This window comes from Jatropha curcas, chromosome 9, assembly GCF_041381405.1.
Source record: "Jatropha curcas cultivar XTBG-Jc1 chromosome 9, XTBG_Jcur_1.0, whole genome shotgun sequence".
Lineage (NCBI taxonomy): Eukaryota > Viridiplantae > Streptophyta > Magnoliopsida > Malpighiales > Euphorbiaceae > Jatropha > Jatropha curcas.
In genome coordinates, this window is record NC_143159.1 from 26132831 (window position 1) to 26157773 (window position 24943).

At 32.0% G+C, this 24943-nt stretch overlaps 3 protein-coding genes across 4 annotated transcripts; 1 reads left to right on the top strand and 2 right to left on the bottom strand.

The window, feature by feature from the left end:
* Positions 1 to 201: 201 nt before the first annotated feature.
* On the bottom strand, positions 202 to 4196 carry HPR (hydroxypyruvate reductase). The gene is made up of 13 exons (XM_012222563.3): positions 3998 to 4196; positions 3796 to 3879; positions 3567 to 3707; positions 3082 to 3203; positions 2905 to 2986; positions 2271 to 2343; positions 2103 to 2194; positions 1933 to 2007; positions 1580 to 1687; positions 1404 to 1481; positions 1249 to 1293; positions 1012 to 1126; positions 202 to 400 (listed from the first exon to the last, which is right to left on the bottom strand). Exons 1-13 carry the CDS (start codon positions 4118 to 4120, stop codon positions 378 to 380), a joined length of 1161 nt encoding a protein of 386 aa, XP_012077953.1. The 5' UTR covers positions 4121 to 4196; the 3' UTR covers positions 202 to 377.
* An 897-nt stretch (positions 4197 to 5093) lies between these two features.
* LOC105638720 (Insulinase (Peptidase family M16) family protein) lies at positions 5094 to 17212 on the bottom strand. 2 transcript variants are annotated; one of them, XM_012222575.4, is made up of 19 exons: positions 16736 to 17212; positions 16335 to 16410; positions 14986 to 15032; positions 14430 to 14542; positions 13666 to 13739; positions 13446 to 13541; positions 13244 to 13363; positions 12481 to 12714; positions 11812 to 11960; positions 10927 to 11083; positions 9818 to 9970; positions 8966 to 9339; positions 8271 to 8420; positions 7971 to 8153; positions 7644 to 7847; positions 7418 to 7524; positions 6912 to 7065; positions 6385 to 6506; positions 5094 to 5577 (listed from the first exon to the last, which is right to left on the bottom strand). In XM_012222575.4, the coding sequence occupies exons 1-19, from the start codon at positions 17195 to 17197 to the stop codon at positions 5334 to 5336; spliced, it is 3219 nt and encodes a 1072-aa protein (XP_012077965.1). In that variant the 5' UTR covers positions 17198 to 17212; the 3' UTR covers positions 5094 to 5333. The 2 variants fall into 2 exon arrangements, with proteins under 2 accessions (XP_012077965.1, XP_012077974.1); XM_012222584.4 differs by lacking the exons at positions 14430 to 14542; positions 14986 to 15032; positions 16335 to 16410; positions 16736 to 17212 and adding an exon at positions 14224 to 14381.
* Positions 17213 to 22773: 5561 nt separating this feature from the next.
* Positions 22774 to 24068, top strand: LOC105638734 (non-specific lipid-transfer protein 1). The gene is made up of 2 exons (XM_012222595.4): positions 22774 to 23170; positions 23819 to 24068. The coding sequence occupies exons 1-2, from the start codon at positions 22827 to 22829 to the stop codon at positions 23826 to 23828; spliced, it is 354 nt and encodes a 117-aa protein (XP_012077985.1). The 5' UTR covers positions 22774 to 22826; the 3' UTR covers positions 23829 to 24068.
* The last annotated feature ends 875 nt before the right edge of the window (positions 24069 to 24943 follow it).

Below are 24943 nucleotides of genomic sequence, written 5' to 3' on the forward strand. Positions count from 1 at the left end.
GTATGCTTCATTTGATTAATCAAATCACATGAACAAATCACGATAGTTTTTTCAAAGTGTGGCAAATGATTGAAATAAAAATTATTTTATTACTAAGAACTCTTTTTATTCTTTTTCCCAATTTTGGTGACTTTAATATGATTTGAAAAATTCAAATTGTTTGTAATTTTATCCAGTTAATGAAGTTGCTAAAGTATACAGTAGCGTCACAACACAAGCTCTTATATTCAAGAATTTTGAAGGCAGTTATTGCAACATGGTAAAACAAGATTACAGTGCTAATATTACTCCTTGTAGTAAAACTACATAGATTGTTACTGCTTCTGATAAGTGAAATCTAACAAGGCCCTTTAGTGATATCTGCAGCCTTCCAATCTTTATAGTTTTGAAACTGGTAAACCTGAGACAATTATAAAAAGAAGGTCAAGGGATATCTTAATTGTGGATAGAAGCAAATAATTAAGGAAACAAGCTGGTAAATCACCATATTCAGCCTTGAGTTTACTGTAATTAGCACTTTAGTACCTAATATTTCAAAAATTAGCACCTTTGTTCCCTAAACTAAATTTAGTAGTGCATGTTTTAAGGGTCTAAAATGTTTTACAATATAATAGTTCAACCCACACACATACATATATATTAAATTTTAGATGTTAGCGTTTGTAGGCTAAAACATCAAGGACTAAAATTGTGTTCGGAAACAACTTTTTAAGTAGCTTTTAGCATTTTGATTTGTCAAAATGCTAAACGCTATTTTTTATAGTATTGGATAACATAACGTTTAAACTAGCTTTTAGAGATTAACGTGACGTTTCATAAAAAGTTAACCCATATAATATTTAGTTTTTACCGTTTTATAAAAAGTTACTCAAATATCTAAAAACTATCAAAACAGTTAATTTTGCCGAGCAAACCTTACAGTGTTCAGTCATTAAAAAATCCCTTGAAACTGTTAGTTTTAGAAAAGCTTGGACCAATGTGCTAATTATAGTAAACTCATATAAATATTACCCAAGGATTTTGCATTGACAATACTCGGACTTGCAGCCGGAGGAGGAGCATTCTCATTCAGGAATGGCTCTACTCGATTTGGATCGCCCCAGACCGGATATCCTTTAATCTTTCCCTGCAACGCATCATGGAAAAGGCCAACACAGTGAAATATCAGATGCATTGAACTTGAAAGAACAATTTCATGTTCAAGTTAATCGTCCACTTGCAACTTAAATTTTCAAAACTTTAACATACCAGTACATTCAGAGCTGCTAGAGTCGCCATTCCTTCGCGAGTCCACTATGAACACCACAAGGCAGAACATTTTACAGATATAACTAATTAAACAAAGAGAAGCAGAAATTTTGAACCAGAATAGAGATGTTCTTCGATGCTTGAATAGCATGTACCTTTGAAGCAGAAGCAATATGAGGTACTACAATGGCATTCTTCATTTCAGCAAGTCCAGGTTTCATGTATGGTTCATCCTAATAACAGAAATCAATGAAAAATTATATGTGGACTTGGCAGAGGTTTAGTAGCCATGCTTGTGAATTTGGGAGAGAGAGAGAGAGAGTTCAGTCACCTCGAAGACGTCAAGACCAACTCGAAACATAGGATTTTGTTTCAAATGTTCCACAAGAGCCACTTCATCAATCACCGGACCCCTGCTACAGTTTATGAGGATTGCTTCCTACGGAAACAGATTAAAGTTTACTAGTTAGAAATGAATTTGAAATATAGAATTAATTTACAAACGACAGAATTTGGTTTATTTATGTTGAATTACATAAAATTTTAACTTTTAGAAGTGAAATGAACATGTATTCATTTATACCAAATATGAAAATATGAAATTCCGTATCAATTTCGCAAAGTTTTTTGGGTCGATACCAAACAAGGCATTAATGGTAGAAGGACGTTTGTTTAAAGTTTTACCTTCTTCATTGTTGCAAGCCTTTCTTTGTTGATCAAGTGATAAGTTGTTTTGTCCAAGATCGGGTGAAGACTTATCTACAAGAAAGGTCAATGGCAATCATGCAGCTTCCAACCAGAAATTTAACTTTAGACTTAAAAAACACATTAAATTCTGAGAAAAAGAGTCGCACCACATCTGCCTCGCGAAGCACTTCATCCATGCTGGCTGCCCTTTTCCAAGTAACCGGCTTTTCCCCATTGGCTTGTAAGAATGCACCATAAGCTGCAATTATGAAGCACATTATCAAGCAAATAAGAGTCGTGAAACAATCGAATTTCAAAGACTGTTTGTGGCATACCCGTAACGAACTTCTCTAGCCGTGTGGCTTGGTAAAGATCATAGTAAATTAGATTCATTTTGAACCCCTCAACCTGGTATGATGTAAAGGAATTAATTAATTTTCTTAAACATGAAAATATATATATATATATATATATATATATATATATATATATATATATATATGCTTCACACTTCTTGTTCAAGTTTTTAACTGAACAAATATTAAATATGAAAGAAACTCCAATCCTCGTTGTCCACCAAAATGATAATGAAGTACAAGAGTTAACAATATATGTAAACGGAATGATAATGGATTCACACTATATTAGCTTTTGTTCATTGGTATATGAGTTGTTTTTAGGACTGAAATTATAACTTTGAACCCCAGTCAAGAGTCAATAAAGCAAAATAGAGAAAGAAAGTTTAGTTCAAGCTTCAAACTTTTGGCATATATTATATTTTAACTCTCTATTTCATTGATGTCTAATTAATTCTATTCATTTAAAACTGATCCACCACTTGTGCTTGTAAAAAGTTCATGCAAGTTTGTCGGTGCACTAATCAACAAAGCACTTAGCATGTAACTGATCTTACTAATTCAGGCCTAGAGATAAGGCATTTGATGTGAAATTCAGTTAAAAAAAGTTTACCATCATTCTGGCATAAGCAGATCCAATACGACCAGCTCCAATGACACCAACAGTCTGTCCTTTGAGCAAATTCCCGACAAACCTATCAGAATGACAAAGCCAAATCATGAAAATTGCTCTCACGGAAAGCATTTAAAATCCAGTACATATATTGATAATCACTAATGTATGTCATACAAATGAGGAAGCCATCCATCATATAAGCCTGCCCTCATAAACTCGTCAGCTTCAACTATTCTTCTAGCTGCTGATAAAGAAAGTGAAGCTGCCAACTCAGCTGTTGTCTCTGTAAGAACTCCCTAACAAAAGTAGCAACGAAAAATCTAAATATAAAAATTTTCTGCCAATAACTAAATTTGAACAAATCATACATTGATCAACATATTCACTCACATATATTTATACAGATATATAGGTGCTTCAGCTTCGTAAATTACTCAATTTGACATTTTGCGCATAAAATTATGAATTCACTACTATGGAACAGAAATAATAGTTAAGAATACATAAAATAGCCATAAAAATAAGTGCTTATAAGTGTTTATTTGGTCTTGTTGTTTGAGCTGCTATTTAGAAACTCTATGGTGAAAATATTGTTGATGTCAATAAAATTTATTTTTCATGTGGAGTTCACATCAGAAAGAAAAGAAGTTCGAGCTTACGGGAGTATTTCCAACAGCAACACCATACTTATTAGCAGCATTAACATCAACATTGTTGTATCCAACAGCCATGTTACTAAAAGCCTTCCCTCCAGCTTTGCTTAAAGCTGCAAACAAAGTCTCTCCCCAATCTTCTGTCAACTGAACCAAAATCCCAAAATTTCACCTTAAAACCAAATTCCAAAAATATAAACACAATCATTTCCACTCAATAATAATATTCAATTACCTGGCCAATTACCCCATCGCACTTATCTCCAATTAAAGCAATAATATCCTCAACAGACAATATTGTTTTCTTCTCTGTGCATATCTAAACACAAAAAATAATAATTTAAAAAAAAAAAAAGATTAAAGAGTTCGTCAAATTCTCATGATCAATTCAAGAAAAAGGGCAAAGGAGTTTTCATAAAGAACAGAAAGGTTATCACCTCAACTCTGCAATCTTGCTCAATTAAGAGGTTGATCCAACGAGTTCCAGGCATGGATTTTGTGCTCACAACTCTGTATTTCCCACTTGGGTTCCATACTTCAATTGAAACTGGTTTTGCCATGGCAAGTTCAAGCCACAGAGAGTTGAAACAAGAATGCCAGTGTAAACCAAGCAAAAAGAAAAAGTGTGAGACGTTTTTTAAATTTCTGGTAGTCCAGGAAACGGACTGTGGTATAGATATGCTGTGGTGGTGCGCAAATTATATCTGTACTCTTTTGCAAATCAGATTTAGATTGTTGACTTTGACATCTACTGGTTGGCTTCTATTCAAGGACTTAAATTATTATGATGGTTTGGTTGACCACTGGATGTAGTTTGTTTAGATAGCGCAGGGATGTTTTGTGGTGGTTTTTAATGGTTGGCTTTTGGACCTTCAATTTGGTTTGAGATAATGGTGACATTGGCTTTTCCTATGAATGACACGTTATATGAGTTTTATCTTTTCTCAAATGACATAAATGACCCTTTTTGATTGGACAATATGTGTCCATGTGTCATTCAGTTTGTTTCTTATGTGAGCATGGGAAACAAATGACCCAATGATTTGTCTTTTCCATTCCCTCATTTCCTCTCTCGGACAGTTTTGGTAAATAGTACAGTTTAAGCAAGTTTTGGGCAAACTTCATTGCAAAGTTAATTACTCTAACCTAAGTTGATATTTATCAGTTCAGTTCCCAAAATATATAAATTCACTCCTTTAACATTGTTATTTTAACCTTTTAGAGTATATAAAATTCAATCTATTTAAAAATTATTGTTTTAACCTTTTAGAGTATATAAAATTCAATCTATTTGAAGACGGAGCGGATATGTATATATCAATCCAGCCCCAACCTACCCGAACCCGATCTCGATCTAACACAGGGATAGTATCCAGCGTACACTAACTTTTTGTTGGTGGGTTCGATACAAATATTATAAAATCTGACTGGTATCGGACCCAATATCATCTCTAAAAGAAACTCAATCATCCAATATCATCTCTAAAAAGAACTCAACCATCTCACCATTTGACTTGAGATTATTATACCAACTCAAACCAAAAAACTTTAACAATTTATTAGCGGAAATTAAAAAATTCAATAAAATTGTAAGTAAAATGAATTCAATGTTACAAGGATAATAATTGTTGGAATCGCTAGTAATCTCCGATCAGCCATTCGCCAGTGAATTTGTTCCTGGCAGTTTCCTCTTCAAAATTCATCTGCAGTATCAGGACCTTCAGTGGGTTTTCATGGTACACTTGATTATTTCAACTAGTCGAAATGACAAGCTCAACAAAGGCTTGGATAATACTCAGATGACATCTTAAAAGCAGAGAGGTCTTTAATGGCCTGCTCGGAATCTCTTTCTGCTTCGAATTCTTTCAAGTCCGTGTTGCAACCCCAAACCCTAACTACAAGTCTTCTGCAATTGGGAGATGATTGTTGCAAATACGTTTTGTACCAACTGATAACGTCATCCTTGTGAAGCTTTTGCACTTCTTCTGCTTCCTTTTGTGAGAAGTCGAACATATACCTGAATCCATCAATGATGAGGAATATAAATAGCTTGGGTAGAAGTATACACAAAATGTTTGTATATGTTACCGTCTGGGAACTCAAAATTTGCACCATTTTTAATTGAATTCCATTCTGCCAATTCTCATTTTTGGAAAAGATATAATTAATAAATTCAATTCAACTTAAAAATAAGTCATTTTCAAAGAAATTAAATCATGTCTAACAGTGCTATAATTTTGCAAGCATTCAATTCATTTAATGAAAAATCACAATTAAAAACCTAATATATCCTTGTTTAAATTAAATGTTTCCTGATATAAATGAAAGCAAAATGCGAACATAGACAATTTCATTTTACTTTTCAAGTATTTGAAATTATAGAATTAAAAGAATTCTACTATATTAAAATTTATTCCAAACATATAAAATACGAATTAATAGAATTCGATCGGAGTCATTTTGGATAAGTGTGCATGTGAGATGATGGTGAATTTAGATGTGTTTTAAGCAAATTATTATGAAGGTGAACACGATGCCAAATCCAAATCCACCTTCATTAAAAATCGACTATCTATTCAAATGGACCCCTGAATTGAATTTTCTTCCTCATTTTTTTCAAACCCTGTGTGTGTTGTGTATATCAAAGCCAAAAAATAAGTTAGACGGACAAGATGATCCGCAGTATCCATGTTGTGATATCCCAATGACTTGAAAAAAGCTCTTATGTTTAACGTGATGATGAGTTCTTTGTTTCGGGATCTGGTAGCTTACTGAAATTTGACAATTACCATCTCACAACAGCCTAAAAACATAAGAATAGTACCTTTTATCGACGATCTGATTCCAGAGCCGATTAGTTTCATACTGAAGGGAAGGATCTTTTTCCAGTAATTTAGCCATTAACCCATTTCTATAGTTCTCAAAGGATGTGTCATCAAGCCCTTCCTGTGATGCCCACATTGAAACTTTTGTTAGCAGCAGCGGAATAAAAAATAAGAAAAGAAAAAAAAAAAAAATGGAAGTACTAAGGTACTTGGTTGCCACGTCAAAAACAAAGCGACTTGATTTCAACTGAAATGTGGCAAAGGGTTACCTAATTGATTTACAAACTAGAGTGAAGCATTTTATTTGAAAAAATTAAATTTAAGTTACCACATTAAGTTTTAGAATTAAAGGATGCCTTCAAAATGATGCAATTCCTATGAGGATCTGAACAACTAAATCATTTACAGACAGCAGATACTCCTTGTAAATGGTATATAATTATACAATGACCTTAACTAGGACAACAACTAGAACACACTTTAAAGCAAACTAAAAATCCAAAATCCATGAAACTAGCAGTATTACCAACAACTTATCTAGGTCAGAAATGAAGTTGTCAATTCTCCCCTGCAAGTAAATTGGGTTGTATTTGGAAGATTGAACACAGAAACAAAACCCATAAATACGATATGTTACTCTTGGGCTGCATTCAACAACATAACCAAGCTGCTCCTTTGTCCTATAATCCAAAATAAATGAAAAGCTTTTAGAAAGAATGAAATGACAAATGACCACATCAATATAGATCCTTACTTAAAACTCAGTCAGATTCATGGTAAATGAACATGAATATCACGATATCATTTATGTCAATCCAAGGAACCACATGGACAAAAAAATGCACCATTGTTTACATATGCCTAAAGGGAAGCTGGATATAAAGTTCAGTAAAGTAACCACACTGATCTGTTTGAAATATCATAGGAATATCTTTCAACAACAAACAGCTCTCAAATGCTCTCAAAATAGGTGTGCACCCCTAACCAAAGGATGATAAATATGAAATGCTTCCAGCAGCAGAAAACAGTTACCTTAGCTGATTAAAAAGTGGTTCTTCGACAATTTCATCAAAAAGATCTATCAATGCCTTCAATTTTATGGATTTTGACTCTGTTTCCGGCTCAATTTGGAAATAAAGCTGCAATATGAAACAGAAATCAAGGAGAAAGTAATAGTGTAATAATTTAAGTTTGATAGAAAAAAGATATGTACATAATATACAGAAAAATACAGGAAGTTAGTAAAATTATCAGTCACCTCAACAACAGAGTTTGTTTCAGATTTATTCTTCACTTTGACATCTCTTGCCAGGTTGGAACCAGCAGGAAGACATAATACATGCTCCTCATGCCTCATATTCACAGGGAGTGGTTGTACAAGAAAGGTGCTTTTGAATATATTTGATATGTTGATTGCTTCTTCTTCCAACAAATTACCATGGCACAGACCCTCAATATAAAGCTGTACAATAAGAAAATGGGAGTCAGTTGAACGTGTACAAAATACAGCCGTAATACATCAAAACGAACAATGATAGTCTTAATGTGAAGAATAAAAATATTGGCATGTATTTTATTTGTGCACCTGGGAACGAAGTCCAGGAATAAATGCCTTCAAATCAGCAAGACACAGATCACTTAAAACACAAAGCTTCTCCTCTACATCATAGAAGTTCTTGCAGAGAACTTGAAGTCTCAAGTATGATGAATGCTTTAGAGGCTTCATATTGGCATTCTTCAAACTTCTTTCCATATCCTCTTTTATAACCTTTATTCAGTGAATTTAAAATGGACAGTCTGATAAATAAGCAATGGAACTGAAAACTTGCCATCTAAATGCAATGTGAGATTAGAGTCTGCCATTCAGTTGAAAGGTCATATGTACCTTAAACCGATCATTGATAGGGACAAAAGAGTTGGCTATCACCAAAATCTTAGACAATAGAACTGGAACCTTATCATTAAAACCATAAACCTTTAGCTCCAGCTTATCACCAACAAAAGATACAGATGTTTCCAACTTGGCAACACTCGCCTGCAAAGAAAAGTAAATGGTTACTATCACACAAAATTCTACATACAATATGGAAAAAACAAACAGATCAAGTGGAATATGAAGGTCAGGAAATAAATTACAAAGCAATAATCAAGAAAATAAACAAGTATCAACCATCTGCCAAACAGGCTGATAGAAGGATTCCATTGAACAAGATTTTCTTTTTTTTGTTATAAAAAACAGACTTTTCAAAAGTAGGTTAAACAGTAAATATCACACCTTTAACAGTAAAAAATGCAGAGGGATGTTGTAAAAGTTTACCCCAAAAGAAAATGTATTTTAGTCTATCAGAAAACTGTCTATTCTATAAACAGCATCAGCATTCTTAATACACCCTTATTATAACAAGGTATAAGCAGACCATCATGTCAGATCGCTCAAGTTGACTCATTTGCAAGTTCCATCACTAGTTATAAATCTGCATGAAATGCATTTAGGTTTTCCCCAACAACAAATTCAGAAAAATACAAGTCCCTCATTGTAAAAAGCTAATAATTGCTCATAATTAAAGAAGACCAACTAACCTGGTATATAATCTCATTTAGTTCGTCCTTGAGAAGGTTAATAAATAGCTCAGTTAGAATACAACTCTTCACATCATTGTATGCCCCTTTTAAATTCATGCGGAAGTATGTATTTGTACGAGGAAGTTTAAAAGTGTTGTCTGGCTTGTACCAGAACTTCATCAATGCTCCATCAATTATACATCTTGGCAAAGATGAGTTTGTGTCGTTTGAGTTATCAGCACGGATAGAGAATTCACATGGAATAAACTCATTCTTTGAAGGCAGATGTAATGAAACATCAAGTACTGGTGGATCCTTCCACAATTCCATCAAAGAAGGGGGAATATGTTCTTCAATGTAACGTGATCCGAACCAAGGCTCAAATTGGAAATCTGAAAGAGGGGGTGGCAAAGGAGAGAGTCAATAACCCAGACTAGATGAGACACATGGAATATTCTATATGTTTCTAGCAAGCAATTAAACTTCAAGTTCACACAATTGGAAAAACATTTCATAACAATCTATAAAAGCATGTATAGTTTGTTGATAGGCAATAGAGAACTATAGAAGCTTTAACTAATAACTTGGTCTCACTAGGGACGCCATCATTCCACACTTTTCAGAAAAATTCTAAACTAAAGTGAATATGTGGTGTCTTATGTGACAATGCCTAGGCATAAGTAAATGATACAGATAATACTTCCTTCAGTAATGATGACACAACATTGGCAGGTAATCGTTTCACTAATCAAATTTAACTATTTTATTAAGATTATACGGCTTTAATGTGAAAATGGGTCAGAAGCTGTAGATTTTTAAATAATTAGGCCTTTAGTAATAACATGATCAAAAAGCTGGACTAGCAATTACCCTGTGAATCCATGAATGACTTTGATACCACATCAATCCTCATGTTTTCTGGTTTGAAGAAACCCAGGAGATGTCTTATCATTTCCTCATCCCAGATCTTGTGCACATAATCTCCATAGATGACATGTTCTGCTGGGTAAACAAGCAAATTCTCTGCAACAAAGAACTCTCAGGCATCAATAGCCAAAGGAAAATGAAAATATTATGTCAGACAGATGAGGAAAATAAAGGCTCAGTCCCAAACAAGTTACAGTTTGTTCTATGGCATTTTTCTTTTTACCATTTCATTCCATTAACAGTGCTTTGCTGCGAGAACCACCTAAAAATAAGAGAAGGAAATTTAACATTCTCATCTTATTATGGAAATTTTAAATTTGTGAAAGTCACATTCCTTCACCTGAGGGCCAGACTAGTACTTTCCATGTACATGGAAAAATACATTCCCAACCTTAATTAATGGCAGGAATGTTTCTTCCTGTAGAAATGTGAATGTCTGGACAATGTTGATCCCCTATTATCATTTAATTTGACCACAGTATGCTTGTTGACATTATTATTAATAGGACCATTTTCTATTATTAAAAAATAAAGTCTTATAACCCATTATAATAAATATAGAATTTCACTTTAACATAATATGTCACATAAGAACTCTTGAATGGAAATGGAAAAGAGATGTAACTCCAGTTCCTTCAGAAATGGTAAGATATTTGGTGCAAGAAGAAGGGGTTGCTTCATAATGTTGATAAACCAAAGAAGACGTATATTATATACACAGAACAATTAGAAAATGAATCTACTTCATCTGCAAATTTTTATATTTATTGCAATAATGAACTATTTGGTATTATGGATCATAATAAGTGTTCTAATAATAATCACTTCCAATCCTATTTTGTTGAATTTTAAAATAATTTATCTTTTTTGAATAAGGAAAAAGGTTTATTATCATATGAGTGAACTGAATTTCCAAATCCAACGTGACATTGACTTCAATTCTCAAATCTCAGCAAAATGTATAAGTGCAAGACAGTCATTAGTACTAAAAAAGCAACTTGTAAAGAATGCACCATAAAAACCAGCTGAAAGGAAAAACTACAAAGCTAAACCTGCAAGTTCTGCAGCATAATCATCCTGTGGTTGCTCTTCTGCAAATCTGAATTCCATGTTTCCAATATCCTGAAGTTCCTTAAATATCCATTCTTGTGGAGAAACTTGGCGTAGCAGCTTGAGGTATTGATAAACAAAGCCAATGATGTCAAAAATCTGGAAATAAAAATATAGCAGTAGCATGAGTATACCATGAGTTGGTGACGGCATAAAGTGACAAATAATTGCTGAAGCAAGCTAAAATGAAAGTTCTTTTTCATCAATAAACAATTACTGCACTCAAATTGCCAGCTAGGGCATGATCACTATCAGGAGGTATGAGTGGTCATAATAGACATGGGATGGGAGTGGTATAAAAGTGACAGGATGATCAAACAACAACAGTTTTTTCCCTGTTTCTTTCTCAAAAGGAAGCTGTAAAATAAAAGTAGATAGGAAAAGAAATCAATATCAAATTAAAATAGAAAGAGGTGAGAAGTGAAAGGAAAAAGATAGTCTGTAAGTTTAACAAGAAGGTATGGGCATATGTGGATGCAGTGTAGATGTATGTGTGGGTGTGGGTGTGAAACAGAGAGACAGAGAAGGTACAAAGGTCTTTAGCTCTGTAAGTTTATTCACTATACAAAGCTTTCGATAACTTCCCATAGAGAACTAACACAATAGGAAGTGAATAAATCTCACTACCCATGAGTTATGATTAAGGAAAACATCCCTAGATGGGCATGTGATGAATCGCATCAATAGCATCCCCTCAAATTCCTCCAAGAAAGCAAAATCATAAATAAAATTCTTCAAGAACATAAGGATTGCAGCACCAAATACAGACAAACTCAAAATTTGGAAATGATCCCAAAAATACATAGAAGATGGGACAAAAGCATTACCTTTTCCAAGCCAGAGTCAGTGAGATGAATGGACATGCCAAAGATATAAGCTACAGTTGATCTATGCATTCCTTCATCTCCAACCCCAGCAGCCAAAGAAGTTGCCCATCCTTTAGCCTTGAGAAAGGAATGTAAGCTTCCTCTGCCCTCTGCAAGGTGTAAACCTTGTGCTTACAAATGAAACTCAAGCTAAAAGTATCTGACCAACAGTAATCATATAAACTTCATGACCGAAGATGTCCAAGAAAACCAATATAAACTACATTCTACTACCAACGAGAAACCTAAAGCATGAATTGATGCTGCACATACATTTAGGAAAAAGTGAGACCAACTATATTCTGTTTTTTTTTTTTTTTTTTTTATGCATGTACAAATTCCAGGTTCTTGCGTCATGAAATTATATCTGATTTGGGTGAGAAATTACATATCTCAAGTTCTTTGAGCCTAGAAAGGGAGTGATTGATTCTAGCAACATTTTTGTCATCAATGCATATTTTGTGCTAACTTCACACTCCCATATCCCATTATAAACATAGGTTATATATGCATGAACTGTGCAATCACAGAGTTTCTTTACTGAAAAGCAAGTGGCCCTTTCTTTATAAGAAGGTGAATAACCAATAAACTATGCAACAATTCAATAAACTATGCAATAATTTATCTTACCATGCCCCAAGAGATGGGCCAAATAATCTTCAGATTTCTTCAAATAATCTTGACGAAGACATGGCAGTGTCCATGTTAAGTCAAGGATGTGAACATCTTTAACTGCCTCTAATCTATAAAGTTTACCAGCTGTCCAGACAGAACCTTGTACCTGAAACTTTGGCTTTGCCTGAGGACCTTTTCTGACATTAGAAAATAACTCTGCAACCCAATTCTCGAGTATGTCCAGAGACTCTGCATCAGATAATAGCATTGTCATCAACATAAATTCAATACACGCTCCCAAAGAAAGTTCCCCACTTTTCCCAATTACAATCTAGCCACATCTTTTAATAATTTGAAGTATCATTATCACTTCTACATAATTTCATAAATACATAGGTAATGCAAAACACAATGTTCAAATGTTTTCTAGTCAAATATTAATTCTTACAATTAACCATCTACAGCTATTTATAACCAACTTTGACACTACACAAACACTGGGCTATAACTTTTCCTAGTGCTACCACCTTACTGTTATTTCCAGCATAATCCTGATCTTCATTTTCATCTAATCATCCCAATCATTTAGAATATCTCCATTTCCATGGCACCCAATGATCTACAAAAGAAAACCCTTACTTCTGAATGCAACAAAGAACTAAGTGCACTCCAACAAATTGACTTACCTTGTGTCAATTTCTTTTCCTCTCATCTGAGTACCTCCTAAGCACTATATTACATGGCATATATCATGAGAATCATGAAAGAGAAACTTTACCTCCTCCAATGACAACTAGCTTCATCAATCCACCATGGTAGTAATCTCTGTATAATTTCAAAATATGTTCCCTCAAATTTATTCCTTTTTCCATAGCATCAATAAGGCTCTTCTTATTCCCTTCCATGAAAACAAAGAAAATTATGCTGATTCACATAAACAGACAAATAAGTCCTAAAAAATATAACAGAAGCAAGCTTACCACAAAAGAATCTGTTAAATGGATAACCAGGTCCTGATGTATGGCACTGGAGCTGTTGGAGGCGGCAAGCATCATTTTGCAAAACCTGGTTAAACTCTATATCCATTTTGTTTTGGATATAACAGGAAAATAGCAAAATAAAAATTCAATTTCAGTACAGATGAAAGCTAAGCTCTTAAGAGAGACAACTGAATGGTGGATAGAGAAAAGTTGCGCACACCTGAATCTACTGCAAGCACCTCTCTTTCCATGGCTTCAACTTTCACAAGAGGTGAAACAAAAAACTGAGAAAATCTGACAAAGCAACAACAGACACATAAAAATCTAAAGCATTTTCTGTATCTTAAAGGCATTTTTCACATAATAATATAATTGTAACAAAAGAAAAACACTACAAAGCAAGCACTGTATGCAGGGCAAGATATCATAACAAGAAGCAATAATTATCATCTAATACATAATATCAACATATTTTTGAAGCTAGGAAAAACACAGACACAATAATCATCAATGGAATGATCACAATGACCAAACAAATAAAAACAGACAGTAATGTCCATTGACAGTCAGTATGAGCCTTGCAGCCTCACTTGTTCCTTGCTGCTAGGTCTCGCCCATCACATGCATTTAACTTGTATGATTATAAAAACTTCAGATGAAATATAAAAATAATTCTAGTTTGAATAAAAGAGAAAAATTATATGGTGAGTTAAAGCTGCAATATGTATTTGACCATGACAAGTGGACATACAATCAGAACTCGCAAGAAATTATATACCCGATATCAACATGAACAGCATCAGGAAAGACCATAGCATCTTTCACCTGTACATATGGCTCCACATGCACATGCTTGTGCATACACATATAGAGGAACCAAAGAGATCATTTTGACATGCACATGCACAGGCACATACAAAAGTGGAATTAGTAATTTAGGTCTTTGACTATCAAATTACTGTCCAGTAAGCATCAGTCAATTACCTTCTTAAGGCACCCTGAAGAAACTCGGGTTTGACTTCAAAATGGTAGCATGTATGCTCAGTCTCAGTGTATGCATTTGATGAGCCTCCATGCTTGGACAGGTAACTATCATACTAGCAAATAAAATAGTCAAGGTGGCAGACCAAGCTACAATTATATTATTGCAACCAGATTATTTTCAATTTAATAGGAGTGGCAAATGAAACATACATATATCTTGTCCAAACAACTAGCATAGGGTTCAACCATTATAGGACAATAAAACACTATGGAAAAAACTACCACAACAACATATTAGGATAAATATTTCTTTCAATTGTCCCTTAAGAGGCATCTGTTGCCCTTAAATATCAATGCCTTTCAAGAGTTAATAAAGTAACAAACATGAATGAGAAAAATTGTCTCCATAATTCCCATTGTCATACATCTAATATTCTTCTTTTACACATAAATTTCGGGAAAAAAAAAAAAAAAAAAAAACTTAAACTCCCAACTTTCCTAATTTTTCTCAGTATTGTTCCAGAAAGTGTTCAATAAAAGACATGGTAAAACAAACCTCATTTTCATCTGGAAAATCAGTACTCCCCATGAAAAGCATGTGTTCTGAAAAAAGTATAGGCTGTGAGCAAATATTGGAGTGACAAACTTATATCGAGCAGCATGAATTTTGAAACGAAAGAAAAATGCATGTTGTTTAAAAAAAAAAGTGACCTAGAAACAGAATGAGTAATCTCTTCCTTTATCCAAGAGAAGGTCTTAATAGTTGAATGCCTGCCTTGCAGCACAGGAAGTGATGGTTAGAACACTAAGGACACCATCCCCTCCTTTAAAAATTTCTGATATACACAAAAAGAGAGAGAGAGAGCTCATAGGGAGGAAAACACTGCGAGCAATGCAAGAAGTTTGGTCCTTTTATGAGCAGACTTTTCACTGTGTAAACCACAACACAAGTACTCCTGTCAACCAAAGTTGTTGGTAATTTTGTTTCCAAACCTCAGTACAACCAAACCACAAATAATTTTCTTCACTTTTGCTAGAAGAGTAGAACCTTTACTGGAGTCCATAGTTTACTTTCTTTTCAACACCTCCTAACAAACATAACGAGACTAACAACTTGAGCCCCAGCACTCTACCAATAATCTCCTTGACAAATGGTGTTCCATTAGATTCTTCAACAAGTATTGGAACTCAGCCTAAAACTTCTGGAGGTATAGTGTAAGAAACAGTAAGCTAGTGCTGCAAATTTTGACAATTTTTTTTCAACACAAGTACTTCTGTCAACTAAAGCCAGTGATAATTTTACTTCCAAACCACATTAGAACCCACACAAGTAATCTGTTTACGTTCTGCTAGAAGAGTAGAACCTTAACGAAGTCCAGAATTTACTTTCTTTTCAAGACCTCCCAACAAATATAACAAGATCAACAGCTTCAGCCTAGCACTCTGCCAGTAATCTTCTTGACACAACCTTTAATAACACTGATCTATTATACTTTCAACCTATTGGATCTCTGCTATCCAGCTTCTAGAGGTTTAATCTAATAATGTTTAGCTAGTGGTGCAAATTTCACATTTTTTTCTGCTTTATAACAAAAAGGAATGGAAATATTAAATATAATACAGTGGTAATCTTAAAAGTTACACTTAACATGGATATTTCCTGCCCAAATTAAAATTATTCAAATATATAAAGATTAAAAAAAAAAAACAAAAAGATTGCTTCCACACCAACCCAAAATAAAAAAAATAACAAAAGGACGCAATTCATAGACTGCATTCAATTTCTATAATGAAAATGAGCCAAAAGTGATCTCTAAGACTTTGAAAAAGATTCTACTGAATGATTTAGCTTCCACACTGTTAAAAGCAGCACAGGACACAATCACTAGATCTTAGCAAACAAACCTAAAAAATGAGCGAGACCCTGTGCCTCAACTGGGTCAGAGAAGCTGCCCATCGCTACACACATTGCTGCCGCTGCCTGCAAAGAGAATAAAAATCCCATCACTATATCACACTGAAGTCCATACTCATATCTCTTAGAAACCAACATTGCGAGCAAGTAAATAAACCAAACTTGTAAGTCCACTGTTCCTCAAAGCAGCACTATAAAGCAATAACAAAAGAGACTAAACATATACTATCCCACGCGGAGAGGGAAAAGCATAAATAAGGTATTAACTTGATAATCAGTGTAAAAGAACAGCGACATTGAACTTTCAGCTATCAATGTGAAGCAAAAATCCTCTCTCCAATCTTCAATCCGCTGTAAATTTGAATTTTCATTTAGATACAAGAAAACTAACCTTCTTAGTCTGCGAACCTTCCTTTCCTTTTCCCGCTCCTTTCACTTCACTATCATCTTCACTTTCCTCTTCTTCTTCACCTTCATCGTCATCCTCTCCTTCACTATCATCTTCTTCATCATCATCCTCATATTCTTCTTCTTCGTCATCATCATCTTCTTCTTCTACTTGGTGCGAGTTGCCTAGGGTTTTAGAATCCTGGTCAGGGTAAATCTCGGGATCGTGAACTAGCAAAGCGCAGAGACCATTTTCAAGCTCAATTAGTCTATAGAGTCGCCTATCATTGGGCGATTTTATCACTATATCGTCCGATTTAAAGATGCAACGAGCCACCATTGTTTGTTTCTTGGTTCTTTGAAACCGAGAGGAAAGAACAGAGACTGGTAAGGGTTTCTTCTGGAAACTGCAAGTTATTAGTAGGCCGCATACCGCAGAGTTGCAACCAAAACCTTTTGTTTCCATACGCAAGGTATCCTCAGCTTGGTTTGGTTCAATTAGTTTTTTTATTGTAGACCGCAACGTTTGTCCATTTAGACCATTTTAAAATACGCTCTAACTTTGAGGTTTATTTGAAAATAACTTTTAAGCTAGTTTTTATATTTTAAAAGTCAAAATTTTAATTGTACTGTTTGCTAACGTAATTTTTGTACTATTTGCTAACATAATTTTTATAATAATTTATAGAAATTATAACGTTTAACGGTTACCAAACATTACAATTAATAAATATAGTTAACATATTATTTTAGTCTTTAATGGTTTTATAATTGTCCTTAGACCTACTAGTGGTATGAATCCATGGGTATGGTGCTAGACTCACCACCATGCATATATTAATGTAAATTCGGATGTAGCACAAAGAAATATTGTTATATCTCAGCTATCACACCCTCATATCTCTCTCGTATGATCAAACTAGCCCATGTCACTTCATACAATAGCATGACAATGTGTTCCAAACACTTGCACCGTTACATCCTCCCCACTCAGACAAATCGTTGACCTCATCGATTGTGTTACATCCACTCTAGGCGTTCCACTTGCAGTTACTTTTATTTCCAACTTTCCATTGAAAAAGTTCTATGCATCTTCTTGTTGCACTACTGCGAAAAGAAAGAATGCTCCTTTGCATCTGCTTGTTGCGTTGCTACAAAAAGAAAGAATGTACTTTGAGTGGAAAATAAATGATTATACTTTGTACAACATTCTTTCGCTTATCTACTACATATTATCATTATCTATCCAATCAACTACCTTTCTACATAAAGGATTATACTTTATATTAATTACTAGTATTCTCTATATTACATCATTCCTCCCCTTTTAGCTAGATAGGATTTTCATATGTACTTTCTTCCACTCAAACAATCGATGACCTTGTCGATTAGGATAGTGTGCTTAGAGTATCATCTGCATTTCTCTTTGCACTAGGGTTCTTCCGTCATTAATTGATTTGCTTTTGAGTTGCGTCCATTATTATTCGAGTGCTCTTTATCGCTCGAGTAGATATTTGCCTTATGCTACTTCGTGCCGTTGTTATATGAACCTTACAAAATACAAACAACAATCCAAAGCAGTTACAAGATAGAAGTATATGTAATAAATTTTAAGTGCACATTCATATTTCGCAATGGTAATAATAATAAGCACAAAATGAAATAACACATCAAAATAAGAAAATGATATCACGTACACATATATTCTAATTAAACATCTGCACGTCTCATGATATATCTCTCGGTTTCATTATTCTTTTGCTGCATTTGTTATTTTATTCGTATTTTTAGAGCTTTGCCGTAACTGCAATACGAGTCAATTTACAATTGATTTACTATTGACTACAACTTCCTCTTTCACGATTCATTGTCGATTTCAAATTGCCTTTCTATGTGCCGTTTCTCTTGGAACATTGCGTGGTAGCCTTATGCTATATTGGTGCACATACTTTGCATAAAATCAATTTTATTTTTATAATTATTACCCTCTTTATAGAAGCTTAACTTATTGGGGCGTGCAGAACTCAATGAAGTACATATATAAAGAAAAATTATTTTATTGTGACACCTCAAGCCCTTTTGGTTTCATATGCATGATAGAAGTGTGATTTTTGCCATCTCTCTTTTGCTCTTATGGTCTTATGGACGATTGTCTCACATGCTACTCTTGACCAACTTGTCCTGTCCGAGGCAATCCATTTTGACTATTACCATATATTTACCCACGGTCTAATATATCATTCGTTAATCTAATAATCTATTTGCCAAGTTTAAAAATTTTGTTTTAACATTGCCCCACGGCCTCAACTGCAGATTGATATTCTTTCTGCCGAGTTTAAACTCTTATTTGACATCACTCATTGAAATATCAGTTATTGTCTAATTCCGCTGAACTTTAATATATTTCAACTCTATATTTGTGAGCAGCTTGCAATTCATTCAAGCTCTCCCATTAACGATCACATTTCCCTACTCATTTGACATTCTATGTGAAAACGCTTAAACGCCATTTAATAACATAATTTTTATAATATTTTTTAGAAATTGTAACATTGAGCAGTTACTGATCATTAGAATCAACAAAGATAGAGTTTTGATTTAATCAAAACGCTAAAAGCTGGCTAAGAGATATTGCTGAATATTGTGCTAATCTAGTTGCAAGGTGTAATATGTGATTTAAAAATTTGTTGTCCATAATGGAAAGTGTATAATATTTATTTTAACGCAGATTGCAATATTTTTTGCATATGTAACTGATGGTATATACATATAAAAAAAGAAGGAAACTTTGAATTTGCAAAGGACATAGATGACTGGAGTAGGAGTGTAGGACGGTCCAAATAGACATAATTGGATTTGCAAAGGACTTGAACTCTCTCTGTCCAAGTTCCCCTAGTCTTGGAAGTGGACTCTATGGAAGCCCAGGAATGACGACATGCGAAAGCCCATATAAACAGTAATAATAATATATTACAAGGCCTAATATATTAGTTTTCATAAATTTAAAATTCAAGCATATGATTATTATTGTCTTGTTTCTTTTTTTTCAAAAAAAAAAAAAAAGTAGAAATATAAAAAGTGAATAATTGTTGTTGAAAATAAATCTCACCACTGATTTTCAATTTAGAGGCTGAAATTTTACAAATATAATAAATAATGTTTCACACAAATTTTATGCATTAAACCTTTTAATTTAAGAATATTAGAAATTCAATTAATTAAAAATTAGAAATTTAATAAGAAATTCATTTCTAATTTGTTAAATTATATTCAAAATACATAAATATTAGAAAGAAATTAAAAAATATTTTAAATTTTCCTTTTGAGGCTGCGTAACGTATTGAAATGGAAGTTTTTAAAGATGTGTACTAGTCCACTACGTACTCCTACTCCTAGTACCAGTCTAAGTTAAAAATTCCACTCACGGAATCATTTTTCAAATGGAGGTGCAAGTTATAAAACCTTCTTGAATTACCTTACTTTCACTGGATTATATTAGAATTTAAAAAATTAATTAATTTCACAAAATTCATAAAATTTCGTATGTTATGGTTTAATTAATGATATTTTTTAATAATATTAAATATTTTAAACTTCATAAAACGAACTTGAGTATCCTTAAAAAAAAGTTGAAATTAAATTATTAATATGTTCGGTAAAATGAACTGTTTCATCAAACTTTAAACGGAAAAATCTAACTACTAGTGCATCATTGAAAATTAATGCCATTATAGACATTATTATAAATTGTAATTTATTTTTTCTCCGTCAAATAAAAAAATTAGCAAATCTATAAAAAATCGAAATTTTATCATTCATCAATCCAAATATAAGGTTATGAATATCCAAAGATCCATGGAATATCTAAACGTGATTTAGACACGGTTGGTGAGTAATCAAAAAATCCTAATTGCACATCTGGAGCTTTCTTCTCCTTTATGCTATGTTCAATTATTCATAACAAACAACTAAATATCTTCTCAGTCTTATTGTCAATTATCGACAAAATATCTTGGAATTTTCGGTTGATCTTTCCATATTTTGAACGTATATATGTGGAAAATAATGTCTCGGATTTTGTTCTTTTTCGTCAAATTGGAGTGAATTGATTAATTAGATGTGGTCTAATTTGTTTTTACTAATGTGAGGAGTCTCGAGTTCAAATCATTTCGATCATAAGAGTTTTCACTAAATTAATGTGTTAAGGGAATGACTACTCTCTATTATTGTTGTATAATATATCGTGTTATTTCGGTTTATTGAATCTCTTAATAAATAAAAAAATAGAGTGAATTAAAAGGATAAAGTGAAAATTATAAAGAAGATTTTTTTTTTTTGGAGAACGTGGGAATTTATTCCTTTTGTTTAGTTGAAAACAACCAATTGAAAATGATTTTCCTTAGTCTAAGGAAACACTATTTACATCCTGTGTAGGAGGCTATTAAATACATCGAAATCAATTAAAATTAATTATTTATTAATTTTTTTTTTTTTTAAAATCAAGGATGTGTTAACTTGCAGAAAATTGAAGTAGTTTTTTAGAAAAATTTTTCAAGAAAACTGAAAGTAGAGTTTTGTGTTCAAATCAGTTAGTTTTCTATTTGGAAAATTAGAAAACAAATTTTCAATTTTACAAAATTTAACTAAGGTTTGCAACACCATTTTAAGTTGTTTTCCACAATTTTTCTTTGTGCCAAAAGACATTTTCATAATTGACGTTATAATATCTATAAATAATTTTTCTATAAAATATTTTTATTAAATAAATCAAAAATCTAAATAACATAAAGAATTATATTATATTTTAATATATAATTAATTTTGTTATTACAAATATATTATATCCTTTATTTTTAAAAAAATTTACAAAAAAATTATTATTATTATTATTATTATTATTATTATTATTATAAATAATCGATAATAAAAATTTAAAAATTTAAAATAAAAAATTTCTAAAGTTAATTTATAATATTTCATTTTAATTATATATAATGTTTAAGAAGTTTTTTAAATTAAAATATAATTTTTATATTATTACCAAGTGAATGGATTTTCCATTTTCATTTTTAAAAAAACTTTTTTTTTTAGAAAGCAAAAAATAGAAAATAAAAACTGTTTTTTATTAAATACACCCCTAATTTTTTACTTCAAACGAGGACATTTATAACCACTTATCAGAAAAAAAAGAATAAAATAATAAAATGTTTTTAAAAAACCTCGTCGTTGATGTATATATGAATTATACATTAATTATATAATAAATAGAATTAGTAAATTCAATTTCTAATTATGATTATATAAATTAATTATAATTATAATTATATAAATATATTTACAAAAATAAATTATTTATTGATTAATATATAATAATTTAATAGTATAATTATATAATATAATAAAATAAGCAGTAATAAATATAATTATATGTAAAAATAATAATATTTAATGTTTACTACTATATACAAGTATATATAATAATTCTATATGAATATATTCCTATAAAAAATTTCCTATAAGAAATATAAAAAATATATAAATAAATAATAAATAATATAAATATAAATATAAATAATATTTGGTGTGTAAATGGACCCATATATTGAGTGTATATAATTTTTATCCATCAATCTAAATGACACTTCATATCTAATATATAATTTAAATTATTTATTATTTTTTAGAAAAATGAAAAAATAAAATAAAAAGATTATACCATTAGCCTTTTATAAATACTATGGGATACTAATAAATTTCAATATTCCAAGAATAATTTTTTTAATTTGCATATACTTGTCTCCGTATTCAGACCTGAGTTATATCCAGATAAAATCATTCTAACATTCAACAAAAGCAATTAAGTAATTTTGTAATTTACGTAAATCACCGTAATTAGTTAGAATCGTCTTGGAAAATAATTTTCAAAACGAAGCTTATATGGCCGCCACTCTAGACCAGCGCCAAAAACAGCCAAACCATCGTCCATCGTCCCTAACTTCCACTTCTATATAAAAAGCCATATCCATTAACTGGTTTAGACAACAAAAGAGGAAAAGAAAGAAAGAGAAAAAAAAAAAAGAAACAGCAATATCAAAATGGCATTTAAGGCAGCAATATTAATATCACTGATAGTGTCTTCAATGCTAGTAATTGCTCCTCATGTTTATGCAAAAATAACATGCGAGCAAGCAACTGCTCTGTTAACTCCGTGCATCGTGTACGGTGTTTTTGGCGGTGTTGTGCCACCGGCATGTTGCTATGGTGTTAAAAAGTCGATTGAACTCGCTAACACCACCGAAGATCGAAGGCTTAAATGCCAATGCGTCAAGGACGGTGCTGCTAATATCCCTGGACTCAATTATACTCGAGTTAATGAGCTTCCTGCTATTTGTGGAACTACTTCTCCATATATAGTTAGCCCTAAGACTGACTGCTCCAAGTATGCTTCTATTTCTTAAGTTATTGCTATGCGTTTCCATTTCTTTCTTTAAATTATAGATATACATACTTTTTTTATTATTATTTAACGCTTGTTGGAATCTAAAGTGGGAAAAACTTATTTGCACCGGTGTATATGGATATTAAACTAATTACAAATAACGTTTTGGTTCAAACGAGGGTATTTTTGAAAAAAACAAGACAAAAGATTAACATTTTTTAAAAAAATATTTTTTTAGATTAGTTTAATGCAGAGCACCGGACATATACAAAGTGTAGGCAAAAAATTTTCATCTAAACTCGCAACTATATAATCTTTGGAAATGACTTAGTACCACTATATATGTACAACGGAAGAGTTAAAAATATTTTTTAGTGAGTTTAATTGGATTAAAAATTTAAAAATTTTTCACATAACGGACACTTTTTAAAATTTTTTCATCAATTTAAACCTATATTATAAATATAATTGACCCCACTACAATAGCTATGACGCTATGAAATAATTACATTTATCTTAATATAATTTTAAATCTAATGACTGACAAACAAGTAGACTTTATAACATCAATTTACCCTATATATATATATATCATGTGATTTAGAAATGCTAATTAATTTATATGGGTATTATTATTATTTTTTTCAGGATACCATAGAACATAGAGGATTCGAGGTTATGATTCTAAAGTAGCTGGGAGGAGAATAATTAAAAGCTTGAAGGGTGTGGAAGAGTTTAACTATATATTGAAGAACTAGAGTTCTTCTCTGGTTATTGATTAGTACTGCAACAAAGACAAATAAAAAGCCAATGTTGTATCAATAAAATGGTACTTTTTGTAATTTGATTATGTTTACAAGATAATTAAGTATGAGAACAATATTTAATTGCTTGCTAATTGCCGTATAACTGTTTTAGTTGTGTTTAACTGTTTAAATAACTTTTCATGAAACGCTAAAAGTTAAACGTTACATGAGTTAATTTTTAAAAAATGCTATGCTAACCTTCAAAAACTAGTTCAAATATTATATTACAAAACAACTTTTGAAGTAGCATTCAAATCAGTGTTTTGATCGGTCAAAACTCTCAAAGCTATTCAAAATTTACATGCACATCAGCACCACATGTGTTGAAAAAAATTACATTTATTTTTATTTTTTGGAAAGTAGTAATTTTAATTCTTAAAATTTACGAATGAGTACATGTATTTTTATTATTATAAAACTATATATTTTCAATAAATTTTAATTATATTTACTTAAAATTAATATATAGACTTCCTCATATACTAAATTAATCAAATACTACAGCTGACATAAATAAGGATATTAATATTTTTTTGCAGAAAAAAAATACAATAAATTGTGACTTATTATATGAATGGCTTATACGTGTAAGGCAGTCTCATACCTTAAAATCGTATATTATATACGGAGAACAATTATATTATTCCACCACATCCATTCTACCGCCCAATCAAATAACGCCACGTTCAGATTTGAGATATGGAGAACAATTTTATTCCTTTCCTACTCAAACCATGCCCTGCCACGTTCTGTGTTGACCAATTTGTAAATTTAAAATATTTAATTTTCCTTGAAGTAATCCTGAACGAAGCGTCACATGACTCCCTCACTATCAGGCAAGATTTTTGCATAATCCCTTTGTTTTCAAGTAGTGCTGTCATAGTCCCTTGACTTTTCATAGATCCCATGGATGCAAAAAGTTCTGGTCTGCTAAAAAACCGAACTTTTTTGAAATTTTAAGGTAAAT